General features: G+C 41.2%; 1 protein-coding gene across 1 annotated transcript in view; it reads right to left on the bottom strand.

Moving 5' to 3' along the window:
- Positions 1–7972: 7972 nt before the first annotated feature.
- RAPGEF5 (Rap guanine nucleotide exchange factor 5) overlaps positions 7973–27867 on the bottom strand; it is a 221336-nt gene continuing 201441 nt past the window's right edge. Inside the window, exons 22-26 of the mRNA XM_084858588.1 lie at positions 27710–27760; positions 27324–27411; positions 20751–20815; positions 14576–14630; positions 7973–13782 (exon numbers count right to left, since the gene is read on the bottom strand). Of these exons, the coding sequence (XP_084714714.1) occupies positions 13664–13782; positions 14576–14630; positions 20751–20815; positions 27324–27411; positions 27710–27760 (378 nt within the window). The 3' untranslated portion in view covers positions 7973–13663. The remainder of the gene's footprint in view (positions 13783–14575; positions 14631–20750; positions 20816–27323; positions 27412–27709; positions 27761–27867) is intronic.

Below are 27867 nucleotides of genomic sequence, written 5' to 3'. Positions count from 1 at the left end.
GAAGGATAAAGTTCCCATTATTTAGGAAGGTGAAGTATTGGAAGGGAAGGGAATCACTTTAAAGTAGAGGCTTCACTTCATATAAAATGATTATATGGCAGCCATAAAAGCAGGGTTGCAATATTTAGTCAATAGTCTAATCAAGTAAAAATATTTAATCAACCAAAATTGACCACCAATTAATACAGTGGCAGAGTTTTAACATTTATTTTTTTAATGTAAGTACTTATAAAAACCGCAGATGGCAAGTGCTATGCTAGAAGAGGATTTCTCTCCTGTGTGTGAGACAATGTTGAAGCCTCTTCGGAGATAATACCTGTGCATATGCAAATATATGCAAATTTAATTGATTAATTAACTAAGACTCATATGATTTACTAAAATTTCTTTAATCTGGTGACAGCCCTCCCTGAAAGACATTAACCACTCATATAATTAAAATCCATTTGCATCCACTGAAACATCTGTGCCATTACAGAACAGTAATAAATTCAAAAGCCACTAGATGGTGCTGGAGGATTCCTGTTGCAGATATGAAATAATAATATCCAGGTTATCTACCCTTTGTGCTTTGCCAGACAAAAATGGAAACAAAACAAATTCTTACTGTATGTACTCTCCTTTGTAGGACAATCTCTCTTAGTCCCATATGGAAGAGGCCCTCTTCTATACCAATTTGCCTTGGATAATAAAGTACTGTTTGTAGTCCATTTCTCTTATTTGCTGTATTCTGTGATTTAAAAGAAGATACTGGTTATAGAACTTTGTCATGTAAGGAAATGGGTGCTTCCAGATAGTCAGCTTCTAGTGCTCCAGTCAAAAGACATTGTACTGCTATTCCATTTTTTCTTCCTTAACAGATTTTCATAGAAAGAAAAAAGATGGAAGAAGTGGTGGGAAAACACAGGAGGAGGGTGTTTTCAAATGGAAGATGTCATCTGAACCCCCTGTAAAATTCCATGAATGAGGCAAGGCAATTGCATGATAAAAGGCTTGTCTGGAAGCACCCAGTGTCTGAAATTCCTTGCATCTGACTTGTCACAAGCATAAATAAGCACACCCATCATTCTTCAAACCAGGGCAATGCACTTTGGGTCATTTAACACACTAGCAATAAGTTGCTCCATGATGACACAACTGCTTACCACTGGTGTATAAATAGAAGCATGTGGTAAAAATTAACGTGGTGCTTGTGTTATTAGAGATTATCATGGAAATGAACAGGTGAAGCCGCCCTATATTGTACAAATACATACCCTCCAACATTTCACAGCTGAAAATAGAAACAAAGTGTGTTTGCAAGACCTTTCCATGAACTAAGAATATTTTGCCTGCCTCCACTGGACTGGGTGGGCCCTGTAAGACCTCTTTGCCTTGCCACCTAGTGCTGAGGAGAGCACTGTGCAGCTGTGAGTGAACGGCCATTTTAATTTGTCTCCAGTACCCTCAGCGTAGCATTGCTCTGGAGCAACACCACATCAGAGGCATTAGGGTGGACTAGAATGGAACCTCATTTGCGCACTGCAGTTAGCCAGCATTCTTCTGAGTGCCACAGCTGCTCATTGCAGCCACCCAGCACTCCTTTAAATGCCACTGCTGCCTGCTTCACTGCTATCCCCGTAGCCCAGTGCCCGCCCCCATGGGCTTGCTGACATAGGGTACTTTCCCCAGGGTCCTCTCAAGTCTGTAGTCTTCTCTGATATTCTTGTATTGCTTTTAACTGGTGTGAGCTGCCCTGAGTGCTATGACTGCCGTGGAAAGATGGTGCATACACTTTCTTAACAAATAAATGATTAAATTAAATTAAGACATGGCATCCATTTCACTTCCAAGTAAGCCGATTTCCACTTGTATGAACGAGATTATCAACCATGTTAAATCAATGTGGTACCCCGGACCCTTTCTTTTGCCCCCTCCATCTTTCCCTTTTCTCTCCCTTTCTCAGCAGTTGGTCTACTGCCTCTGTTCCTTCAGCCATATTGCTTGGACTTTCTTTCCCATAGCTCTCCTATCCACTCTTACTCAGCTATCCAGTGCTCTGCCTCCCTGTCCCTCAGGGCCAAAACCTGATGTTACTTTTATTAGCAAACATGCTGGGTTTTTGTTGGTCTTTAAACAAAAAATCATATTTGGGGGCAGGGGTTCATTGGGACCACAGTGCACACATTCCCCACAAAAATTACCCCAACTCAGTAAATGTAAGATCTGGTTTTGTCCTCAGCATCCTGATTAATTCCTGCTTCTTGCTGTCAGGAGCGCCCTAGCTGCCTCTTAAAGTCCCCTCCAGTAGCCAAAACAAGACGCAGACAAAAGGGATTCTTTCCAAGGCTTTATTCCTTTATAACTTAATGACTCTTTCAGATGCTAATTGCCAGTGACTAAGCAAGGAACTGCAAAGGGTATCTTAGCAGGGTAACCTAAGCTCCATGTACACAGTTGGTCCCTGTTTGGAGGAGAAGGGCAGGAAAGCTCTGAAACTTAAGGGCTAGGAGGGGAGGCTCCCCCCCTTACCCATGGGGCATTGGGGCACGGCCGTTGCCATAGCACCAAGTGGGCTGAGCACCTCCTCTCAGCGCCCTCCACCTCTCTCTGCACCGGCGCCTTGCGTCTAGCAACAACCGATCTCCCGCTCTTTTGCTGCCAGGGTCACTCTCTCTCTCAGGATGCGAGTGGGGGGGGGCCTCTCCCTGCAGCTGTGCCTCTGAGAGATGAGTGGGCTCCTCTCCCATGAGTTGTAGCTCTTCCTCAGAATCAGAGCTGCTTTAGGGCTCTATGGGCTCAGTTCCAACCCTGACACTTGCCAACAGCACACAGTTCCTCCTGCCCCTTGGCCTTGTGTGAATTTTTCCTCAGTTACACTAACCTTTCATTTCCCTCACAGAAGCTATGCCATTTCCTCAATATTCTATCGTTTAATAGTTCCTTATTACCCAACCCTATATATGTTTACTTGCAAGTGCCACTCCTTTCTCAATATTCTATCACTTAACATTTCCCTCCAGCACTTAAAATATTAATGAATATCTAAACTCTCACCTGCCCTGCCCTGACTATGGTTGGCTAGCCAATTAGAGCTAATGCTTCTCAAATATTGGCAGAACTACTACAGCTTAAATAGGAATGTGTCAGGATAGTTAAGGTAAGCTAAGTTTGAGAATTAGAGCAATAACAAGCCGGGCCTACAACAAAATGTTCTAGGCTGGAGCGCTCCTCTTCAGTTTTCCATACCTGCCTTCTTTCGGGATATGAAGTTCCTCCCCCCACCCGCCGGTTTTCTGCTTCCCCTCAACAGGCAGAATTCTGTGCACACAAAACTTTCTCAGTCCCCCTTCGGCTGTTTTGGGGTATTTCCCCCCTAAAGATTTTTTTGGTAATTCTGCCAACCTTTGGGTTCCTCCAAGCCTGCTGATACGTTCCTCTTTGGGATGACGCTGTTTTGGCTACATAAGGGTAGGCAAATAATGTAGTTCAGTATTGATACACACACACACAAACACACACACAAACACACACAAACACACACACAATCCCTGGTCAACCAGGAAGCTCACTGTATGACCTTGGGCTACTCCCTCTTTCTCTTTTTCTCCTCCTCTCTCTCTCAGCCTACTTAACCTGACAGGATTGTTGTGACGAGAAAACGGCATGAAGACCACGTTCACCACTCTTAGCTGAGCTCATTAGAGGAAGGGTGGGATAAAAATGTTAAATAAATAAATAAATAAATACATACATAAGGAAGGCATACTTTTATGCAGGAACTAGTATTGCAGTGAATCAGAACTAGGAATTCAAATTGCTGCCTAAGCTTAACAACATTCCAGAAGCAACCAAGAAATTAAAGTGTCCCCTAAAATCAAGGAGGCAGGCTGCTATCCTGTTAGCCCACAGCTGTGATGGACAGTGTTCAATAACCTTCTCTTATTGCAGAGTCTGAGAGTGTCTCTCTAGCTTTGACAGCAAACTAAGTGCATACATACAATATATATATTTCTCGATATATACAGGAATGGGTGTCGGTGTTTACTAAACCTTTCTTACTAATAACGATATCGTAGTCAGCCACTGACCAATGTATTGCCACATTAAGAATGAATACATTCTAGGTCTCTAAATATATCATATTTTGTAAGCACTATAATGGCAAAAAGTATAAAACAGAAAATAGCTAAATCATAGCAGACAGGGTAGCTATTGAAAGTTCCATCCAAGAGCTATGACACAGGGCAAGGAAAGCAAAAAATAGCCATTAATAGAGGACAATTGTAATCCTGAGGGGCAAGCAAACCAAGGCTGACTCTTTTGAAAGAGTACAAGCAATACCAGGCGACCAGGTCTTTGTCCTGCAGGAAAAACAGAGCCATTGTTTGAAAATACAGAGGCCAAGCAGTGCCATGCAGACATGGAGAAACATCAGTTGGTGCTAGTCAATTTGGCAAATATTTACAACATTTTGTTGTAGGTCCCACTTCTCATTGCATTACATTCTGGCTTATTTTGTTATCATGGGGGTTCTGTGTGTGTGTCGGGGGGAGATAAATATGGTCTAAGGCTAGAAGAATGGCAGTTGAAAATCCATCTTTACTTAAGCATCATTTTGGCAAAGCTCCTCACCTTTTGTGTGTCTGCTGCATGCTCATGTGTATGCTGTGAGTTTGTGATCTGTGAAAGAACCTAATGAGAGAGCTGCCAGTCAATTCCTGTTCTACTAGATTTTTATGACAGATTTGAGGAATTTGGGTGTGCATGTGGGATCGATGTCAGACAGCTGAAATGGCTCTGAAAAGATCCAACAGGACCCTGGCGTTTCCAGAGGCCTGTAAGCCAAATTATGTAATTGCGCTCTTTCAAGATTGCCCACTTTGACTGCACATTTATATTAAATAAATTTAATATATGTAATTATATATTGTTCTTGGAGTGGAAACAACAGTGGGATATTATTCTCATGCTATTTATTGTAGCATATAGCTCATGCATATGATGTTATGTGCACTGCTCTGGGATCTCTTATGGATGAAGGGCAGTTTATATTCACAATGTAGCAAGCCTCAGCTGAGATACTGACTGGCTGCTGTGAGTGACGTATCAGGATGCCATACACTGTTCCCATTAGCTTCTAAACTGCATCGATATGCACTTTCATCATAAAAACAGAAAGCTAAATCTATTGGAAACCATCCAGAAAAAGATTGAACAGATAAGGCCCATCAGCTCTCAGCTCTAACAACATAGCGCCAACACATTCAATACATTGAAGTCAGCAGACCACAGAATCTCCTCCTCCTGGGAATTCATATAATCACAGTTTAAGCAGCCAGCAGCCTGCTTTCAGACGCTAGATGTCACTGGTGTCTGCAGAATTGCAGGCACAAATGTCTACATACACGAAAGGGCACACTCGTTATGGGGAAATCCCTTCCTTGGCAAACTGGTATTTTAAATCATACTTTGGTTTCCATAAGCTTGACCAACAGAATGAACGTCTTACCTGAGTTGCTAGGTCTACAGCTACCACTAAGTATAATAGGCTGTCTCCGTTAGGCATATTAGTTCAGAATTCTAGAACTACATTATCTTGGATAATACCAATAAAATGTAATACAGTCTTTGCCTTCTCAAATGGGAAGGAAAAGACAGGTGTGGGTGTGTGGGAAGAGCTAATAGGTGACCTAGTAGGAAAGAACAGCCGTTTCCTCATTCCCTTTCTTGCTCATGTTTACATCTCCTCGAGTAGCTAAGGTGGTCAGTGTTCAGTACTGCTGAGGGAAGAAAAGCTAATTCGCTTTCCATCTCAACCTAGCTCCGATTTGAGTTAATCGGTTATTTTTACCTACCTGGATAGAAGAGGTGCCAAAGTGGTGGTCTACTCTTGTTCTTTTGTGTTAACTGTCAGTCAGGGCTGAAATTACATGATTAGATCTCCCAACTTTCCCATTTTCTTGAACATGGGTCAAATTAAACTGGGCTATGGTCTGTGTGTGGGTGTGTGGGCAACCTTTTCTCCATATGCCATTTTCCTGATCTAGATCACCCTGCCTAAATGATTATTTGCCCCACTGAGGAAACGTATTTTTTCCTTGGTGGGGCAAATACTCCTTTCAGGAGGTGATATCGACTGGGGAAAATGGGGAAGATATTAACAACCCCTCACCCAGCACTGTAGCACAAATCGAGTTCAGCCTTTGCTTTTAAAAAGAAAGGAAATTTCAGAAGATGCATTCACAGATCTCCATATCATCTGGCTCTGAGCATGAGAAGGATATTGGCTCAACTAGATCAGTCTCAGTGTCCATGACAGGACCCTGTCTCAAACAAATGATCATTAGCAACTTGAGTCAACACAAAGCCAGAAAAATTCCACATATCTAACACACATAAGACCACCTCCAGGGAAAAGATGTGTGAGACTTTGAAACATTCACCCTGCTTAATGTTATGTTATATTGGTGGCAGTGACTCACTTTGATTGGCTTGATATAGTGTACAGTCCCTCAGAGATGTACTAAAAAGAATAACACCAGAAGACAATTGGAATTCATTGGCCAAGGTTCCAAATGACCAAGGTTGATGGGTGGTTATACAGTAGCCTTTAGAGGCCACTCTGAAATGGCTAGCCAGTAAAAGTATTGCCCTTCCAAATGGCCACTAAAATGTACTGAGAATGACTGGGAAGACAGAATAGCAATAGACAGGTATATAACATCAGTGACTCCGGAATCAGTCAGACACCAGATCTTTCTTGGGTCCCTTCCGAATCCTCACAACCAATCAGTGCATTATGCCACAGTTAGGCAACGTTATCTGTCAGGTTCCCTGGAGGCAGAATTAATCTGCACCATCACAAAGGTGATTGTTGTTAAGTCTGAGCATGGTAGGGATGTAAAAACACCAGAATCATATCAGTTCAATGATCCAGTCAGTCCTAGAAATTTTGGTGGGAGTGGAGTACATTTTAGTGCTGCAATCCCACCCTCACTTATATCAAGTCAGACTATTTGTTCATCTAGCCCATGCTGACTGGGGATGATGGTAGCTGTATCCAACATATCTGGAGGGCACCATGTTGGGGAAGCCAGCTGTAGAGGAAGCCTGAAGTGGTTCATCATAAGCAGTATCGAGTGTAAGGAGTGTGCAACCTTTTTGACTCCAAGGGCTGCATGTGATGCTGACTTTGGGGCCATGTACACGTATACACATGCATACATAAAAGCTATCTCAATAGAGATTGTTCTGTCATCACTGCCAGCAGTGGCAGGAAAAAGCAATCTAAATGAAGGTTCCCAGGAGAGGGAGTAGAGAGTACAGGCAGGGTGAGGGTGATTGAGCAGAAGAGGGAGGGTCAGGACACCGTGGGGGGCCACAGTAAAGGCTTTGAGGAGGTGCAGGTTGTGCACCTCTGATAACAGCATAGACCAGAAGTTTCCCACTTTCCACCTGGCTGCTCTTGACATTAGAGGTTTATTTGTGTTGGGGGGGGGGGAGTGGGGGAGATTATATTTCAATTTAGCTGAAATTCTAATTTATGATGCTGTATGTTCTGCTTATTTTGCTGCTGTGAATAAATGTAAATTAGCTCCTGGATATTTCCTGGATATCTTTCATAAAAATAACTGAAGTACAGAGACATGTGCAGAGAGGGGAGTTTGAGGCTGCTGCATAATATTATGGACCAATCTCTCTCTCTCTCTCTCTCTCTCTTACACACACACACACACACACACACAACTTTCCCTAAGTGATAATTCTCTCATAAATCTTTACAGCAACCCTTTAATTAGGTATCCCCATATTATAGATGTATAGGATAAAACTGATAAATAATGGCTTGGCTAAGGTCACCCAGGAAATTCATGGTTATACTGAAATTTGAATACAGGGTTCAGAACTCATGCTTTAAAACAGCACACTACAACAGCCCAAGAAGTCTGTACTTTGGGAACAAAGACCAACTAATCACAAAGACAGATTTCATTAATATGGTTTATATTTTGAAAAGCAATATTAAAAAAGTTTAAACGTAGCTTTTGCTTTTACAAGTTTATCTTTGTATTGCTTGGCCATTTTGACATATAAATTATTGCTTACTAGCTCTCATAAATACACAATACAGTGATATATACAGAGGCCAACAAGCATGAAATATGTAAAGAAATACATTGGGAACCATGTTCCTGGTAAATCAGAGCATTTTATACATACCAGTTCTAATAATGTGGATAAGTACAAGGTGTGGTCCCTGAGAAGTTAGGCAAATAACCTTGGCTTGGGCAATCTATTCTATTACTGTTAATGCAAGTTGACAGAATGATGGCACTCCAGAGAGACCAGAATGGACAAGACAAATAGCCTGTATTTGTTGACAGCGTCCCAGTAACTAACAGTGTAAAAAGAATACAATAAATAGGCTATGCAAATAAATAGTAATTTAACTCTGCTAAAAAGGTTAATATTTACAGCTCACATTTTTACAGCCCAACACTTTTCATTGAATTTGTTGCAGTTTTTTTTTTCCTTTGCTCACTAGGGTCCAACACATCTGACAAAATGATGAAGTGACTACATCAAATCACTGCTGTTTATCCGCCCTCTTGTTTTAATTGCTGACTCCCTTAACAGCTATTAAAGGTCAGCAAACATAGATTAACATAGATTTCAAATGTACATTACAATCCTATGCATTTTTACTCATAAGTATGCCCCATTATGTTCAACAGAATGTACTCCCAGGTAAGTGTGCATAGGATTGCAGCCTCAAGTCCCATTGCTTTTAATGGGAGAGCAAAGCATATGTTTGAATTTCTCAACTGAAGCCAGTGAGACTTAGGGCAGCTTTCCCCAGCCTGGTGCCCTCCAAATGTTTTCAACTACAGTCCCCATCATCCCTGGCCATTGATCATGCTGGCTGTGAGTTCCAGTCCAAAACATCTGTAGGACACCAGGTTGGGGAAGGTTGACTAAGGCTGTGTACAGAAGTAACATCTTATTTTTCTCCTACAGAATAACCCTAGCTTGCTCCTGGCTTCACAGTGTAAATGACAGGTGTACATACCAGCTACTTGAATACTGGTTCAGTCACCAATCTTAACTCTCCCCTGGTGCTTCAGGACAGCAGTCTACCCTTTATTTTTAAAGTGCCACGTGTACGTTTATTCATTTAAACGTCCATCTGACATCTTGTTTTCTTTAAAAAACCACAAACAGTTTTATAAAAGGTGCACCACTGTTCAGGGATGGGGGAGACATGGACTTGCAAAAGTCACAGGTATCAGCCAATCAGTGCTATGCACAGATGGTTTCTGCTGTGAACTTGCAAAACTGTTTTTTCCTGAGCTCAACCCTGGAGAGAAAATTGTTCATTTTAACAGAATACAGTCTGAGTGCGCTTCCAAAGAAGCCCTACCATTTGGTTGTTTAGCAGTAAGACAACAACTGAGGGTAACGGTTGTCTTTGTAACAGTCTAACACTGCCACAGCATGTCAACATTATTAAAAATAAAAAATGGCACAAGCGTTACTGCATGCTGATACCCAAAAATCAATGAGGATTTCCCTATTTTTAATAGACCTTAAATCAGCCAGATACCAGCCAGCGATCATAAACTCTTGCATATGCTGATCCAAATCAAAGTTGTAACACTAGTCCATTTCTGTCATCAAGAGCAGTTGGCTCATAATTTAATTTTGATCTGTCCCTTTGGCTGAGTGCTGGCCAAGTGGTCACTGAATTATCTTTAAAAATGTTATCCATTACTTCACTAAGGGAGCAATCTTATGCATGGCTGGCTGAGGAATGCTGGGATTTGTAGCAGTTTTTTCCGTCTAAACATGCATAGGATTGCGCCCTAAACTGAGGGAACACCAGCGTAACGCCTATGGATTACAGCACTGCTTAGCCAAAGCTAGTATAAAGAATTTGAAATTTATCCAATCTTTGCATTACACCATATTCAAGAATAAGCAAATACGCTTGCTCATGAAAGCAGTTTGGGGATTTCAAAACAGCAACTAAACTAGAGCTCGGCTCACGTTATTGCCTTGCCAAGAAAAGAAATAGTACACTAAAGCTAGTCTTAACTGTGGGAGCAACTACACATCACATCAAACGTATCAGTGAATGTACAAGCAAGGCAAGTGAGAATGAGTGTGTGCACATGCGCACGCATGCGTCCATAACCGTTCTTGTATCTACCGATTCTCCCTTGCAAATGCCACCTTCCTCAGTCATTCATCCCCACAGTTGAGCCTCTTAATGGTGTCAGAGCCCAGTAGAAACAGCCAGATGCACCTTACAGTGGACAGCCACAGCTGTGGGAAGGGTTTCTTTTTCTTTTATAAATTCAAATCCCATCTCTTAGAAAAAATTCTGACATGTTGGCTCACAGTAACGTGCAGTTTAAACAACAGGATCCTGATTTCCCCCTGCAAACGCCACCCTGCATTAGTATTTTTGAGGCAAACATGGGACTGAGAATCCTTTGTTTTGTATTATTTAGTTCCACCCTCTGAAGGTCTGATTTGCTTACACACATAAAAAGGTTATTTACAACAAAAAAAGGCTATTTATATGTGTGGGCCAAAATTTCTCAGGTTTTTTGTACAGCAAATCCTGCAGCCAAAGAGACAAGCTGCTATTCAGTTAAAAAGCACCTTGCCTCTTCAGCTGTTGCTATAAGAAAACTTCATAGAATGCTCCATTCATATGCCTAAATAGCTTATCTGGCTTGTTACCAATATGTGCAACTGCCTAAAATAAAATATTTACCCCATGGGCAGTTTCCCTCCATTTTACTGGGTTAAAAAAGCTGTTAGGATAAATAATTATATATTCATAATGGCAAGTACAGTCAGTTACATTTCTCAGACATACATTCTCTTTACATTACACCTGTACAATATTTTCACATTTTTTTCATACTGGGGAGACCAAAACGTATTGGAAAGAATCTCCACGCCACTGCAAAAAGGACCTCTACCACCTAAAGCTGATTTTATTTTTCTTCCCATAGGACCTAATCCTCTGGGAAGGAGCTTGTGCAGAAAAGGTTCCTGAATGGTTATGCACTAACAGCCACAAAGAGAAGGAGAGTTCAGATGTTTTAGTAGACTTACATTTCAAAGAGGGCTTGTTTTTATACATGGCCTCTCACAAAGAACTATATTCTCACTGTCACTGTAAAAGGGTATGTTGTACAATGCTGCATATAAATAGATTTCACAGTGAAACACATTGTTTTGCATCGTATTACTATACACTCTGGGCAATTCCTTGAGAAACCTTAATACTATTATAATGAAAACATTCTGAAGACACATGTAAATTATAGACACGATTTCAGGAACGTTATTGTTGCTTTGAACTATCAAAATGAAAACTGATGTTGAGGAAGGAAACTTATGAGATGGAAATGTTCACTTTTGAGTCATGTTTTGACATCAGAGAATTCACCTTTGGACATCAGAGTTCAGGCAAAGGGTTTGACACAAGAGTTTCCAGACAATTTACAGTGCAACAAATCTGTAGTCGCACACATTTGTTGTATAGGCCTTAGATGCCTCTCTCAAGAAAACACTTTTGTTCCAGAAGTCATCTCATTTTTCCAATTAGAGAGGGCGTGCTGCCTGAAATATAGCTATGAAGGTGTCAAAGAACCTGTCATAGTGCCCATGAAATCATGTTATGTCCCTCTCCCATGCTGCACCAAGTTTTGATGTAGGACTCACATTTCAAAGAGATGCTCATGTGAACCAAAGCTGACCACTCTCATGACAGTGTGAAAAACTGACCTGGTTTGTACAATCAAAATAAGCTGCCGTGGCTTATTTAAATTGCAGTGTGTCCAGGGCTTATTGGAGAGTTAACAAGGATTATTGGTTGTTTCTCCCTCCAACAAGCCACGCTGCCCAGGTTCAGGTGACATGACAAGCTGTGTCCAGACGGTGATTATGGTGATTATCACGCCCTGCGCACGCCACAATTTAAGCCAGAGTGGCTTATTTTGATCGTGCAAACCGGCCCACGGTCTTTTGTCAGATTCAAGCCCAACAGCCAGTCTTCAGATTTTGCCTTGAGACTGAAGCTGCACCACAAACTGACAAAGGATTTCCCCAGACTTTGCTGTGAGAGTACTCCATTTCAGTTCCAGCATCTGTTATGCTGGAATCCACATCCAGCCTTTAACAAAGGAAGGTGAGATAGCAGCATGGCTATTCCCCCAAGCACAGCAACTCTACCTCTTTTATATATGGATATATCGATAATGTCCCTTACTAGGGACTTGCAGGACTATCTCATTTAGATTTAAAATTCAGCAAGGTCAAGATTTGAACTAACTATCTGGATAAGCTCTTAGGTCTATTTGGTCTTTCAGTGTGGAAGAATTAAAGGTGTACACTCAGCAGATTAGGTTTAACACAGCTGCAGAGTATTTCTTATTTTCAGTTTTACTAATGCTGGTAGCTGTGCCATGTAGTAGTTTAACTGTCACAGGTTCCCTGAGGAAACTCGGGGAATTCCAGTTTTGCATGGATGTTAATTCTGCTGGAGACCCAAAGGGCTCTTAAAAGAAATCTACTTCTAAAGTTTTGGTGTATGTAGTCAGAAACATTCCTGAATGCTCATCTAGTACTGAGGTACAGATGTTTTGGTTTTGTGAAAGCATAATCTAAGAGATGTTATTATCTTTCCCCTTCTTGGGAACTGCTTGTTGTAGGCTGCAGTTATGCTCTGATAGATTCTTCCCTATCTATTTAGCCACTTCTTAGAGGTAAGCTTGCACCTATCTAAACAACTGAAGTTATTACCTTATGGTATAGCAACCACAGAGTAAAACATACTGCATTCCTTTATAATGAAGCTATAGGTTTGTTCACTGTGGAAACAGCTTACCTAGATTAGAAGAACTGGGAAAGGAGAACAAAAATTTTAGATCGTTCTAAACATTTAAAAATATTAACTATGAGAAACCCTGAAAGCACTGTGCACTCTACTACTCAATCCAGTGTAAAAGCCTTGCTCTTGTTACCACAAACTATAACACGAAATTTTGCTTCAGGCTATGGACCATATTCAGAAGTATAAGGGATGGTAAAATAAATTATGTATGGCTGCTTGGCTATAATTTTACAATTTGTTTGAATTCTATTTGTATGCTGAGCTCTAACAAGTTGTCTTTCCTTCAGCTTCAACTCTGCAAAGGTTGCTACATATCCCAGGGAAGCCTGTTCAATACCCCCCTTCCCCTTTTTCTTTCTTTTTGGCAACAGTCAATACTTTTGGTAGCTCAGTCAGTGAGGTACACTGTGTGGCAAATTACGAGTGCCTTTCTCACACAGTATCTTGTTCATGGTGATACAATATTTTCTTCAATTTAACACTGACAGAATCTGGATTGAAGGCTACTCTGGACCAAGATTCAATTTTTGAATGTGAAGAATGCTGTCCCTCCCTTCCCTGTTCTGCAGTTGAATGGATTTGGCATTTCTTCATCCTGAAAGGCTGTTGTGAACAGCTTCTCTTCTTGCTTTGCATGAGATGCCTGTGTACGCTGTAGCATCAGCTACTGATAAAACTCAGTAATCATCTCTCTCCTAGGGAAGCAACATGCTTGGCATAAACATTCACTTAATTGAAAGTGCTGCAGTTATGTGAGTCTGTGTGAACTCACACACGAGGCTCTATCCTATGAGAAAGCTCAAACAACATCTGCTGGTTATCGATGATGTGCAGGTGATGGACATAGGGCTTCAGCTCCTGATGCTCTTTTGTGGGCACTTCATTTCCTGAAGTTTTGAGAAGAGAAAAATAATTGATCAGTTACTTTACAGCTTTTTTCCTCTGAATTCATGCCCAAAGTGTAATTGACCATTGACTCTGACACTCCAAAACTATCCTGTTTGGGTTTCTAACCAAATTGACTTCTATGCTAATAGACAGATATGTATAATGGTGACTCCCCAAAGACTTCTAACCTCATCTGGGCCTGAAGCTATTGGCACTGCATATCTGCTCTCCTCAGATGACTTCTACACTAGTGAGGAATACAAAACTATATATATATATCATGTCATTCTTGGGCAAGGCTCAAAGCCGTAGCATTCATCATGAACTAAAGATCAGAATTTTTTTCAAAACATACTGTAATAAAAGAATAAGTTAATTTCTAAGTCTTTTCAATATAAACCCTTTTAGTTCATTAAAAAGATATGATGTCCAAGAGGACAGAAATTATTTCACACCAATTAAAAACAGAGAAAAACATTTTTACGAGAAAGGCACAAATATACTTGATCTCTCGCATTTTCTGTCTTTTGGCCCCAGAGTTTACATTGTGTGTGTGTGTGTGTGTGTGTGTGTGTGCGCGCGCGCATGTGTAAACCCTTTATTTGTCTGACAAAATGGACTCTGGTTCATAAAAGCTTACGCCACAATATATCTTAGTTTTTTGCCTGCCACAAGTCTCTGTTGCTTTGGGCAAAAATATGCTTTATTGCCATACACCAAATCTCTTTGACCAACCCAGATGGAAGCATTTTATACTTGCTTGAGAGGAATCATAAAATGTAGTTTACTCACCAAACTGGTTGCGCCTACAATGTCTTAATGATCTAACAGTGTCTGCAATCATGTGCTGTGAAGATAAAACATACAAAATCAGTGAACACGAATATAATAGAATGGAATGTTGAACACTTAGCATGTATGTTCTTTCTGGTTTGTTGTAGCAGAGACATCCAATAATGGGTTATCTCCTCCTACTGCCCAGGAAAGGCAGGAATCAGAGACTAAGTCTGGTGCTGCTACACTCCTCCCCAGTTCCATTCCATGGCCAAGTGTAAGACAGAGCACAACCTGAGGAATCTATTACATCAAGTAAAAATAAAGAAAATAAAGAACGCTGATTACAGCTTATTTGGGTTTTTTTAGTAAGAGCTTGTCCTCCAAACAAATGAGGAAAGACCCAGGTTGACAGCCTCATGAGAAGGTACCCCCAAAGAATCAAATGCTTGATTGCCAGAGAATGTGCATACATAACCATAGCAATTAGAGAGATGCCAGTCCCTGCCTTCTGGTGGTATATCATCCTCCCAAGATGGAGCCACTTCTCAACTGGAAAGTGAGATCAGATTATAATCAATACTATGTTCCTCCCCCATGCTGTACTCTTACTATTACTGTATTTCACCTGACATGGAGGGCTCAGGCTCTTTATGCAGCCATTAGTGGAACTCTGCTGCCAGATCACCCCAATGGCAGCAGTGGCCAGCATATATGGGCTCCAGGTTGTGAGGGTAGGATGTCTCTCCTGAATCTGCAGCCACATTGATCATGCTTGGGGGTAGTCGTAGCAAAGCTCACAGTGGTTTGTTTTTTGTCTCTCACTACACACACATACTGGTTCCCTCTTGTTATTTGCAGACTTGGAAGTGAGGTGTTTTCCCATTTGAGCCACAGCAAGGAAGGAGAGAAACAGCAAAGAGAATAAAGCCCTCCCCCTTTTGGAAACAGAAGAGGCAGAAAAAATAAAAACTAAGAAGAATGAATCAAGAAGTAAAATACAATATAAGATATTACTAGAGGGAGTATTCTAGAACAAAGGACCTGAAGTGGCACACCCTGACCTGGGCAAAGGCAGGAAAAAACTGGGGGGGAGTCCAGTAGCGCAAGATCTAGTGTTGAAATCTATGTTGCATGATCCCTGCCTTTCCAGGGCATTAGGAGGAGATAACCTCCTTCACATCAAATGAAGAAGAAGAACAAAAAGTAAAATTCTGGTACAAAAACAATAGACATCACATTTCCTTTAGCAGAGCAGGCAAGACATACTCCCTTTCCATTTTCAGTTATTTTGGAAAACACAGGCACAAGATTAAGGAGAAATGTGTCATGGCTGTCCTCAAGCATTAACTCAGCATTGCTTTGATGTTGTTGTTTATTTGGTCAGTCGCTTCCGAGTCTTCGTGACTTCATGGACCAGCCCACTCCAGAGCTTCCTGTCGGCCGTCGCCACCCCTAGTTCCCCCAAGGTCGAGTCCGTCACCTCCAGAATATCATCCATCCATCTTGCCCTTGGTCGGCCCCTCTTCCTTTTGCCTTCCACTTTCCCTAGCATCAGCATCTTCTCCAGGGTATCCTGTCTTCTCATTATGTGGCCAAAGTACTTCAATTTTGCCTTTAATATCATTCCCTCAAGTGAGTCTGGCTTTATTTCCTGGAGTGTGCACTGGTTTGATCTTCTTGCAGTCCAAGGCACTCTCAGAATTTTCCTCCAGCACCACAGTTCAAAAGCATCTATCTTCCTTCGCTCAGCCTTCCTTATGGTCCAGCTCTCACAGCCATAGGTTACTATGGGGAAGGCCATTGCTTTAACTATGTGGACCTTTGTTGTCAGTGTGATGTCTCTGCTGTTAACTATTTTATCAAGATTTGTCATTGCTGTCCTCCCAAAAAGTAAACGTCTTCTGATTTCCTGGCTGCAGTCAGTGTCTGCAGTAATCTTTGCGCCTAGAAAGACAAAGTCTGTCACTGCCTCCACGTTTTCTCCCTCTATTTGCCAGTTATCAATCAAGCTGGTTGCCATAAGCTTGGTTTTTTTGAGGTTTAACTGCAACCCAGCTTTTGCACTTTCCTCTTTCACCTTCGTCATGAGGTTCCTCAGCTCCTCCTTGCTTTCAGCCATCAAAGTGCTATCATCTGCATATCGGAGATTGTTAACGTTTCTTCCAGTGATTTTAACTCCAGCCTTGGCTTTATCAAGCCCAGCAAATCGCATGAGGTGTTCTGCGTACAGGTTGAATAGGTAGGGTGAGAGTATACAACCCTGCTGTACTCCTTTCCCAATCTTAAACCAGTCTGTTGTTCCGTGGTCTGTTCTTACCGTTGCTACTTGGTCGTTATACAGATTCCTCAGGAGGCAGACAAGATGACTTGGTATCCCCATCCCACCAAGAACTTGCCACAATTTGTTATGATCCACACAGTCAAAGGCTTTAGAATAGTCAATAAAACAGAAATAGATGTTTTTCTGAAACTCCCTGGCTTTCTCCATTATCGAGTGGATATTGGCAATTTGGTCTCTAGTTCCTCTGCCTTTTCGAAACCCAGCTTGTACATCTGGCAATTCTCGTTCCATGAATTGCTGGAGTCTACCTTGCAAGATCTTGAGCATTACCTTACTGGCATGTGAAATAAGTGCCACTGTTCGATAGTTTGAACATTCTTTGGTGCTTCCTTTGTATGGGGATATAAGTTGATTTTGTTCAATCTGTTGGCCATTCTTGTGTTTTCCAAATTTGCTGGCATATGGGCATGGCATGCATCACCTTGACAGCATCATCTTGCAAGATTTTAAACAGTTCAGCTGGGATACCGTCATCTCCTGCTGCCTTGTTATTAGCAATGCTTCTTAAGGCCCATTCCACCTCACTCTTCAAGATGTCTGGCTCTAGCTCACTGACCACACCGTCAAATCTATCCCCGATATTATTATCCTTCCTATACAGATCTTCCGTATATTCTTGCCACCTTTTCTTGATCTCTTCTGCTTCTGTTAGGTCCTTGCCATCTTTGTTTATGATCACACCCATTTTTGCCTGGAATTTACCTCCGATGTTTCTAGTTTTCTGGAAGAGGTCTCTTGTCCTTCCTATTCTATTATCTTCTTCCGCTTCCGTGCATTGCTTGTTTAAAAATAATTCCTTATCTCTTCTGGCTAACCTCTGGAATTTTGCATTTAATTGGGCATATCTCCCCCTTTCACTGTTGCCTTTTGCTTTCCTTCTTTCTTGGGCTGCTTCCAGTGTCTCAGCAGACAGCCATCTAATTGCTTTGATAGACCTCATTAAAGGAATGGTGGACAACCATTCTAATTCTGCTGTACAAGACCCATACATGTACACGTGTGCACGCACACACCATGAATATTATTTTCAGAAGTGACTAACAATCCAGTTTCCACATATTTTCTGAAAGTGAAACCACCATTCATATGAATGGAGATTCTATCTAATGTAGAACAGACAACATGACAACAGAAGCCAAAAATTCTTAGAGAAAAGATTCTACTCAATATACCTTAGGAATTGCAATGGCTTAGTAAAAATAGCTGTTTTAAAAAGATTTTCTTCCTGTGCTGTTCTTTTCTTAGGCAATATAAGTCACAGATGACTGCACTGATTAGAGAGAATAGAAACCCTTTCCAATTTCACTGCACATGTATGGTCAGGATCTCAGGCTGACTTGAACTGGCATTGATCATGAAGCTACATTGATTTACTCCAGCTGAGGGCTTGGTCTATCGTGTTTTTCTGCATAATTATTTGATCACTGTTGCAGTCTAAGCAGAGGACAATTGGACCAAAACAATTAATTGTTTGCCATAACTAACTTGAAGCAACCTGTCTACAATTGGTTATGGCATCATACACGGGGAAAAAAGCACAAAATGCCTGACTAACTTCACCCTCCAAAAGTTAGGAAAAATGGATTAGAAAATCAGAATAGGTTTTGTTTTGCATAATGAAATATCGATCATCCCACAGGAGCAATGTGTGTTATACCAACGTTGAATGCAACAGGTAATCTTCTATTCTGTGGAAATGTCAGATTTACCCAATTTCGCAAATGCTGTTATTTCTTCTTAAAACATCTGCCTTGCATTTACCATGAAATCTGATAATCCCTTTTAGAAACATTTTTTCAAACTAATAAAAAACAAATCTAATGAAGTGGTCACTTTCAGTATAATCTTCTGTCTGAGAACTCTAATGTATGCTATTGCTGTTACCAAGCTGAGATTTCTAACTTCTACATGCTTTTCTTTCTTTTTTAAAAAACTGGCTTACTGAATAAAAAAGTAAATTTGATGTGTGATGCAGTGCCTATGTCATGGCTCTTGTGTCTTTTCTGACTTTCATGCTCTTAGAACTTCCTAAAGTCACTTTATGCCCTGTCCCTTGCTTGGGTTAATGATGAGGGCCCAGTTTGCACAATCACAGCTGGGGAAATAAGCCACGGTGGCTTATTTCCCGTGCTGGTCATGTGCTAGGGGGATTCGCATAATTACCTTTGGCAGCGTGGCTTGTCATGTTGTGTGAACCCAGCCAGAGCAGCTTGTTGCCGTGGTTAACAAGCCCCCCCCCCCCAACCCTACAACAGCCCATGGCTGCCGGGGGTAATTATGCAGATTCCCCAGATATATGACTAGCTCGTGTGCGAGACGGTGATGAATAAGCCACCATGGCTTATTTCCCCCTCCGTGATCGTGCAAACCTGGTCAATGACTGTATCGGAATGGTTTCATTATCAGCTGTATGTACTCTTTGTAATCAAGAAAACTATGAATACACCTGCAAAGGGAGATCTACATTCTGATGTGGGGAAGAATAGTAGCCTACACATCATAATTAAACCTCCTCAGAGCGAGGCATGCAGAAGGCTAGAAACCATGGTAGTGCCCAGCCGTATTCTTCTGGATAGTTAGAAGAAGAACAGCATGTGGCAGAGGCTGTCGGGAAGTGCTACCTTTAGCCACATCTCTGAATGCAGGGCAGACCTAAAAGCCTCCAAGGCCTCTTAAGGAAGTGTCCCTTGAGGTTCATGGGTGTATCTCTTCCCAAGTCTCTGCGTGATACAAAACAATACCAGTCACAACAACATTGATATTATCGCCAGGGGACTATGGACCTTGGGCCTCTATCCTTGCCTAGGAGCAGACTACAATAATGTAGTTCTCACTCAGTTTTCATTGCTGCTGTGCCTTGTCCCCAAGTGATAATACTGTCTGACCAAACTTGGGGCATGTGCAGGAGCATATTGCCACCCTGGCTATGCCTTCCTAGCTTTCCCCCTTAAAGAGCATGACAGAGCCTCTGCTTAATGGCAGAAGTGGTTGCTCACTATTTTTATATCCATCACAGAGTATCTGAACATCTTAACCCCCCACAGCAGATTTGCCACTAGCAGCAGTAAATTATAAAGCATGTCGAAATACTAGAAGGGCACTATGGAGATAACATTACGATAAAATATGCATTAAAGGCTGCTTCAATATGCATGTTAATGTAACATACCTCAAAGAGGGACTCAAGAATGCTAATTTGTTTTTATGTACAACACCTAAAAGTCAGAGTTAAATTAATTTGGGCAAGGAAATCACTATGAAACAAGGCTTAGTGGCAACACTGTATATAAAAAGAAAAGTAACATAAATGTAATAACAAATTTAAAAATGTCTCCCCCACTACAGCTTCCCCAGCCTAGTGCCCTCCAGATGTCTTGGACTACAACTCTGAGCATTGGCTATGCTGGTTGGGGATGACGAGAGTTCCAAGACATCTCGAGGGCACCAGGTTGAGGAAGGCTGACATATAACTTGTAGTTCTGCTGGTAGACAGGCAACCAAAAATTGACAGGAAAGATTATCACATGACACTACTGAACAATCTCCCACACACCAACACTCAATTTATATTATGATTTATTTTAACGCAGATTATTATTGGATTAACATTGTGTGAAATATTTGGAAAGATAGTAGACTGACTGCTAGCCGAGTCTGGCTATCCGGTTGAAGCTAAGAATCCTACTGATACTTGGAAAACTCAATGGATGAAACGAGGAATAAGCAATATTTTATATGGAAAGGAAAAATAGAATTACAGGGGTGAGAAAGGAAGGAGGATGAGTGACAATGTAGCAATAGTTTTTTCTTCATCATAATATTATATTTAGAATGGGAAATTTTACATACCAGCTTTTCAAAGTTAACAAGGTTATCCAGAAATGTTTTATTTCCTTCATGGATAAATGTTACATCTAAAAGACAAACAAAAATATTTTTTCATATATTCCCATTGTTATTCTATGTGGCACAACATGGTGACAGTAATAAAACATATTGGTGAACATTGCTAGGGTTTTTTTGGATTTTTGCCCCTGGATGAAAAAAAAAAAAAAGCTTATCTGTGATAAAACTATGAGAAGGGGTAAATTCCCATCTTTAAAGAACTGTGAGGAAAGCCTGTCGTGAAAAAGTGGAAGTCCATGAATTATAGATTTCTATAGGAAATATTTATCAAGTGATAAAATAATGTACATATTAGGCACTTTTCAGTTTTCTATGAACTGTGAATCTAATCTGTACATTATTGCATCACTTGCTAATATTTCATCTAAACATTCACAATTCATGACCTCCTGTTATTTCAGTTCAGGATTCCCCACCCCAATTCTTTAAAAAGGTGGGCTTTCCCGCTCTCTAGGGCTGAAGCACACCACTCCTTTGATTTTAAATAAGCTGTAAATATGATTGCCTCATAGTAAAGTTATCTCCCAAATAAGACTGCCTCCCTGTCTATGGTATATGTGGACGGGGCATGGCATTTTTGCATTTGAATCAGTATTGGAATATCTGTAATGGTTAAAATGGAGTTAGGACTTATGGGACTCTCAGCTAAAGCTTTCGCCAAGATAGAGATCAGCAACTGGAGCCCCCTGAGCACAACCAGACCATTCTGAAAGAAGTCACTTAGTCACCGTTTGCCAACTCAGAATTAGAAGAGGGATGTGTAGGTAGTGATAACTTTGTCAATAAGAGTTGCCAACTTCTCTCAAGGGCCTCCAGTTACTGACTACCATCCTAGGAGCACATATAAAGCAACAGCCCATGCTTCTGATTCAGTGCCATGGTGAACAACTGGAAAGCATGATTGTAGAGAAAGTGGGTACTGCTTTTGCAGGGGCAAACCTCACATGTACAAATTCAATACAGTGATATGTACCACACCAAAACGCTACCTTACTTCCCCTTTCCCCCTTTTTCTTTTTAACCTGCTGCTCCCAGTTTTTGTATAATAAACAAAGGGCTACAATAGTGCCAATATCATAGTACACAGAATATATATATATAATTTTTTTTCCTTAAAAAGTATTTGCTTTCTGAAATTCCTTCAGAGCTGACCCCTTGCAAATGGACACCTGACTGCAACTCTCTTCTCCTGCCTTGCCACAGTGCTGTGTACTCTCTTCCATCTCCGCTCCTGGAACCAGGTACAACATTGCATATTATATACTCCCATTGCAAGGCACATTAGGCACTCCTATTGCCATCATTAAAGCAACTGAAGAAGGTGAAATTGTTACTGTCAATGCTAATAGAGAAGGCTTTCTACTGAAAAGCCAGAAGAGGTTATTTTTTTACTTGCTCTTTAAAGACAGCAGTGCAGGCCTTATGAAGAGTGTGGTGGAAGGGAAAGAATGAAATGAAGGAAGGAAATTTGCTTTGCTGCCAACAACTATGAGCCTAGATAAATCCAGTGGAGAAGAAAATTGCATCTGAGCTACACTGTAGAGTGAAACAGTGTTTTATTAAATATTTGAAAAATCAGCCAGATTTTCAGAAGCAGAGTCTGTGAAACAGGGTTTGCTGTACAAATTCAATTACCTTGTTGTCAAGGTACTGTTTCCCTATTTAAGAAAGGGGTTATTTCAAATTTGAATGTCTATATTACCTATTTATATTTAGAAAGGTGTTAATTTGTCGTCCCCCCACCGCCACCCTGATTTCTTTGGAATGCCCACTCAGGACTGCTAACCTATGGAATGAACCCAACAGTGATAGACCCAAATTACAGTGATTATTTTGCTTCTGCCCATTTTGCTGTCTCTGCTTTAGTCCCCAATTCAAGGCTATTTATGAATTATAGACACAGAAATAATATAGGCAGTGAAGACCCAGGTTATGGTCTAAAGGCACATGATGTAGCATCCTTAGTGAAGCTAAGCATTTCTGGTTCTGGTCAATGCCTGGATAGGATATCTCATTGAAATCATATGTGAGCTTCCTCTAGGATATATGGCTTATAAATATAATATATAAAGTAGTATGTAGAAATTGCTATGTAGAAAATGCTCCCAAGTATTTAGGGCTAGCTCATACATCATGTGAATAAAACTGCAGGGTTGCAGCTGAAAACAATTTTTGCACAGTGGAATCTCTTAATATTTGTAAATGGCTTATGCCATGGATCAGGCTAATTGTGTGGAAAAATTCCACACCAGCAGCACTCCTACCTAGGACTGCTGCCACAGAGAGTTTCCCTATGATAGGTCTTTCACATCACTTACATCATTTGGATCTACTGTAATTAGACATCATCCACAAAACAAATATAAGCCTTATGACCCTGTGGGAAGCTGTGCGGACCTCGACTTGGAACCCTTAGCCTGGAGTCTGAAGACTAATTGCAGTGAACAACCAGCATCACCACTATGACTTGTAGGGAGTAATTACAGCCACTCTTGATAGCATATTCCCATTTTGGGAACTCTTTGCAATTGTTCCAGAGAGTAGCAGCAGCATGATTAGTTTGCTGGATAGCACCTCAGGTATGTCAGGGCTTGGTTTCCTGTACAAGATACAGAGAAACAGAGGTGCAATTCAGTGCAGGATAGCCCTTTTTATAGATTATGCTTCTGTAACTAAGCTTCTTCAAAGATTACTTGGTATCCAAAGCCTTTATTGTAATATTCTATCACTTTCAAATCAGTAAACAAATCCTTTTATGCTAAGGGGGGTGTGTGTGTGTGTGTTTCCTGAAAATGTGTCAAAGGGGTCTAATCCTTTGCCTAAGAAAAGAAAAAGAAAAGGCAGCAGTGGTAGTGGATGCTGACTCATCATCCGAGTCTTATTTGAGCTTCCCCCCAAAAAAGTTTAGGGAAGGTGGAAACAAAGAATGATATCATAGGATAGAGGTATTGAGGGAAGCAGAGTGCTCAGCAGTAGTATCAACATTGCAATGTGTTCTATTAAAGATGCGCCCAGTGTGAACTATATCCATTATACATAGCCTGTAGGGACTACAAGATCGCTAGCACAAAACAGAGCAATATATCTTGTGGGGTGTTTTGCTAAAGCATGGTATGAGCTATTAGGAACATAGGAAGCTAGCTGCCTTATCCTGAGTCAGACCAGGGATCCATCTTGCTCAGCATTATCTATACCTGCCTTCTCTAACCTGATGCCTTCCAGATGTTTTGGACTACAACTCCCGGGATTCCTGACCATTGGCCATACCAGCTGGAGCTGATGGGAGTTGAAGTCTATAATGTCTGGAGGGTACCTTATTGACAGTGGCTGTCTAGCATTTCAGATGGGAGTCTTTACCACCCCTACTTGGAGATGCCAGGGATTGAACCGAGACCATCTATCCCAGTACGGTTTGTTTGACTAGCGGCAGCCCTCCAAGATTTCTCTCTGCTGAGACCATTTTTTAAGTGGAAACCCTGGGGATTCAAGCTGGGACCCTATGCATGCAAAGCACTGAGCTACAGACCTTCCCAACAGTAGCCTCCACCATAAAAACAAATTGCATCAGAACCAGTATCAGGCAACACTGAAGACAACACAGGCCACAACAGCAGATCAGAGGAGATGGGAGAAAGCACAGCAAAATCCCAAGGTCATCAGAAAAAAGGGGATGGAGAAAACATAGAACTAGGAATGTACATTTGCTACAAGATTTGGTTTGGACCCTGATCTGGAGATTTCGAAAGTTGCCCGATTTGACTTGGGGCTGAATCTGAATTTTGATTTAGAAATCTGAAGCTTCGTGCTTTCTTTCTTTCTTTCTTTCTTTCTTTATTTATTTATTTATTTATTTATTTATTTACTCTGGGCGAAAGTTGTTCAGAACCTGGGGATCCAAGGAGAGCTTCTTTAAGAGTGGTCTTATCACTGCCTCCTTGAGGGCTGATGGCATCACTCCCTCCTCAAGGGAGGCATTCACCACCGCCCTGATCCCCTCACCCAATCTCTCTCTGCAGCCCATAATGAGCCAAAACGGTCAAGGATCAAGTAAGCAGGTGGTCAGCCTTACAGATGAAAGCACCTGGTCTGCTTCATCAGAAGGAAGAAGCTGGAACCGATCCCACAAAACTGGTTTGCCACAGACCGCCTCTTGCTCACTAACTGTATCCACAGTGCACAGAATAACACTCCTAATCCAATCAATTTTATCCACAAAGTGCCTTGCCAAGGCCTCACAGGAGGGCTTTGAATGCTCCAGCGGTTCCGGTGCAACTGGACCGACCAGGCTTTGCACTGATTATAATTGGAAAACAACCAATGATTTGTTTTGCTCTTTGACAGAAGAGGATGAAATACACAGGCATGGTGGCCCCTTGTGAGGGCTGAAATCTGCTATGTTTCAGACAAATAGGTGCAGGAGGGCAGGTCGTGCTAGATGCCTTTAAATTTTAAAAGTGAACTGACAACTTTTTTCCCTTGGAGGAATTGTATGAAAATTGCAGGCACGGTTGCCCCTTTTGAGTGGATCAAGCCTGCCAGGTTTCAAGGATTGTGTGTAAGAGCAACCTTCACAGTTTGGGGATTTCCCAAAAAAGGATGTGCTCATCACTCTTATGTTCTTTATGGGCAATTGTTATGAAAATGGCACACAGCATAGAGGTGGCCCTAGCTAAGAAACCTCCACAACATTTTGGGGATAGTGCAGCAGTTTTTGTGGAAGAGGAGACTTCACATAGGAAGGAATAATTTGTTCCTCTCCCCCCATTTTTTTTTTTGGGGGGGGAATACATTAAATACCTTAGGCAGGAAACCTGCAAAATTTCAGAAGGGTACGTGCAGGAACTAGGAAGTTAGGGTTAATGAAAAAGTTCAAGGCTTTTTTTGTTTTCTGCTTAATTGGCGCCGAAGTCATAAAGTGCAATAAGATAGGGGTGGATGATGGATATGGAGCATCCAAGGCTACACCCTCCCAGGTCCCACAGACTCTGCAAAAACTCTTTTAACATTTCTGCTTCTGGGAGAGAGAACTAGCAAAGAGCACTGAACACTGAAACAGTCTTGTGATATATTATTTCAACATCCTTGTGCCAAAACACTGGGATTGGAGAGCCTTGATAAAACTGTGATTAGACCTGTCTGTCAAAAACTATGCCCTGTCCTCTCCCTACACCCTCTCCCCACCCTGACATTTTTCTTATATGGAGATGTTGAGGGGAAATGTATTCATCTTTGTATACACATAGCAGACGAATGGGTCTCTGTGTCCTTCTGAATCGCTAACAAAGCTTCAGGAGGGTTCAGATTTGGTCTGCTTCAGAGAAGTCCCACTTTGTTGTGGACATCTCTTGAATCTTTCTGAATCATCCCAATTTGGTTTGAGACTGAGCTGAATCCAAAGCACACCTCCATATAGAACCTATCAGAATTAAATTGGCCTTAACAAAGCAGTACACAGGGTAGGGCGATGTTCTACTTTAGGACATATTTTCTGTTTAATCAGGACATCTCAGTTATTGGAAAACACAATGGCTGAGCAACACAAATATATGAAAAAGGGAATTATTTACATGAGGAAAAACTTATATTTTGATCAAACTAGCCACTTTGAACTCCCCACTCAATAATCATGTCTTCAAGCAAAGGTTTTCTATAAGCCACCTCAAATCTCATCTTATTTGCAACTTCATGGTTCTATGATTCACCCTCCCTGCTATACTTCTCATTTTTTAATCCATTACTTATTCTCTTGAGCCTTGTCTTGTCCATCTAGAGTGTGCAAGTTGTATCAATTTGCTACGTGCACATACTAACAGTGCAAAATAAATATTAGATACTGCTATAAAACCACAATCCTATGCACATTTACTTGGAAATAAAACCCACTGACCTAGTTCACACATAACATTGTGGGTTGTTGTTATTTGTGAACCTGGAACTATGGGTTAACTATGAGTTGTTAACCATGAATAAGCCACAAAGAGAATCCATAGTTTGTTGTTGGGTTATGAACTCTGATATGTTTAAACCATGGGTTGTCGTTACTTGCGAACCCAGAACTGTGGTTTGTTCATGGGTTGTTTCACCAAGCTACAGAGGTGGCAGGCAAGAGCAATCAACAACCAAGCCATTCTACATGCCAGTACTACAGTGCCACAAAGATATCTGAGATAGAAGGAAGAAGTGGATGAAGGGGCCAGGAACCAAACAACCCAGGAATTGACTGAGCAACCAGCAGTTTGCTCGTTGTCTAGCAGCCAAACTGTGGGTTAACTCTGGGTAAGGCAACAACCCATGGCCCAGTGTGTTCAATGGTCCTGGGTAGGATCGCAGCCTTAGTAAGCAACATGCTTTAAAGAATGACCTTTCCCTTTAGTAACTAAGATGTCAATCCTGAACACACTTAGAAGGGATGAACCCCCATTGAACACAGAGGGATTTACTTCTGAATCCACATACCAAGGATTGTGTTGTGTTATAAATTCTATGTAAGGAGTTGATATGGACAAATAGTATTACCTTTAAGGAGTAAAGGCATGAAGGGGATTTTCGGAGACTTCATTTTCTTGAATGCATCTCTATAGGCTTTGTGATTCAGGGAAGGGTCCTGCCAAAACAATTTCATTGTAATGAAAGGAAAGGAAATCAATATGCTTTAAGAAGTGCAAGTTTCCTTGGAAAATGAGGCATGTAAAGATCTCCTAAAAGAAAAGAACTAAGTGAAGCAAGGTACATTCATTCACTTTTGGAGGTACCACACAGCCTGTCTGGGACCTATGAAGTCTGCTGGAAGCTAAACAGTTGAGGATAGCAAATCCCATCTTTAGATGATGTTGTTTCCATTAAGCAGTAAGAGAACACAGCTGGGGAATTTTTTTTTTTCATTTCATAGAAAGCCTACTTACTGTTAAACTTTCAAGTTCAGTGAAGAGCTTCTTAAACTTTCCAGGGATTCTCTGTGATACAAAAAAGAAGTATCAAAGGAAATGGGACTGGGGAGGAAATCAAGTATGCAGAAAAGTATTTAATATTTCTTTCAGTGACTCATAGATGGCACAGCAAA

This window comes from Heloderma suspectum, chromosome 5 (assembly GCF_057233095.1).
Source record: "Heloderma suspectum isolate Gila_16-S chromosome 5, 16-S_ref, whole genome shotgun sequence".
NCBI classification, from domain to species: domain Eukaryota; kingdom Metazoa; phylum Chordata; class Lepidosauria; order Squamata; family Helodermatidae; genus Heloderma; species Heloderma suspectum.
The sequence above is the reverse complement of the archived record's forward strand: the minus strand, read 5'-3'. Positions and strand labels throughout refer to the sequence as shown.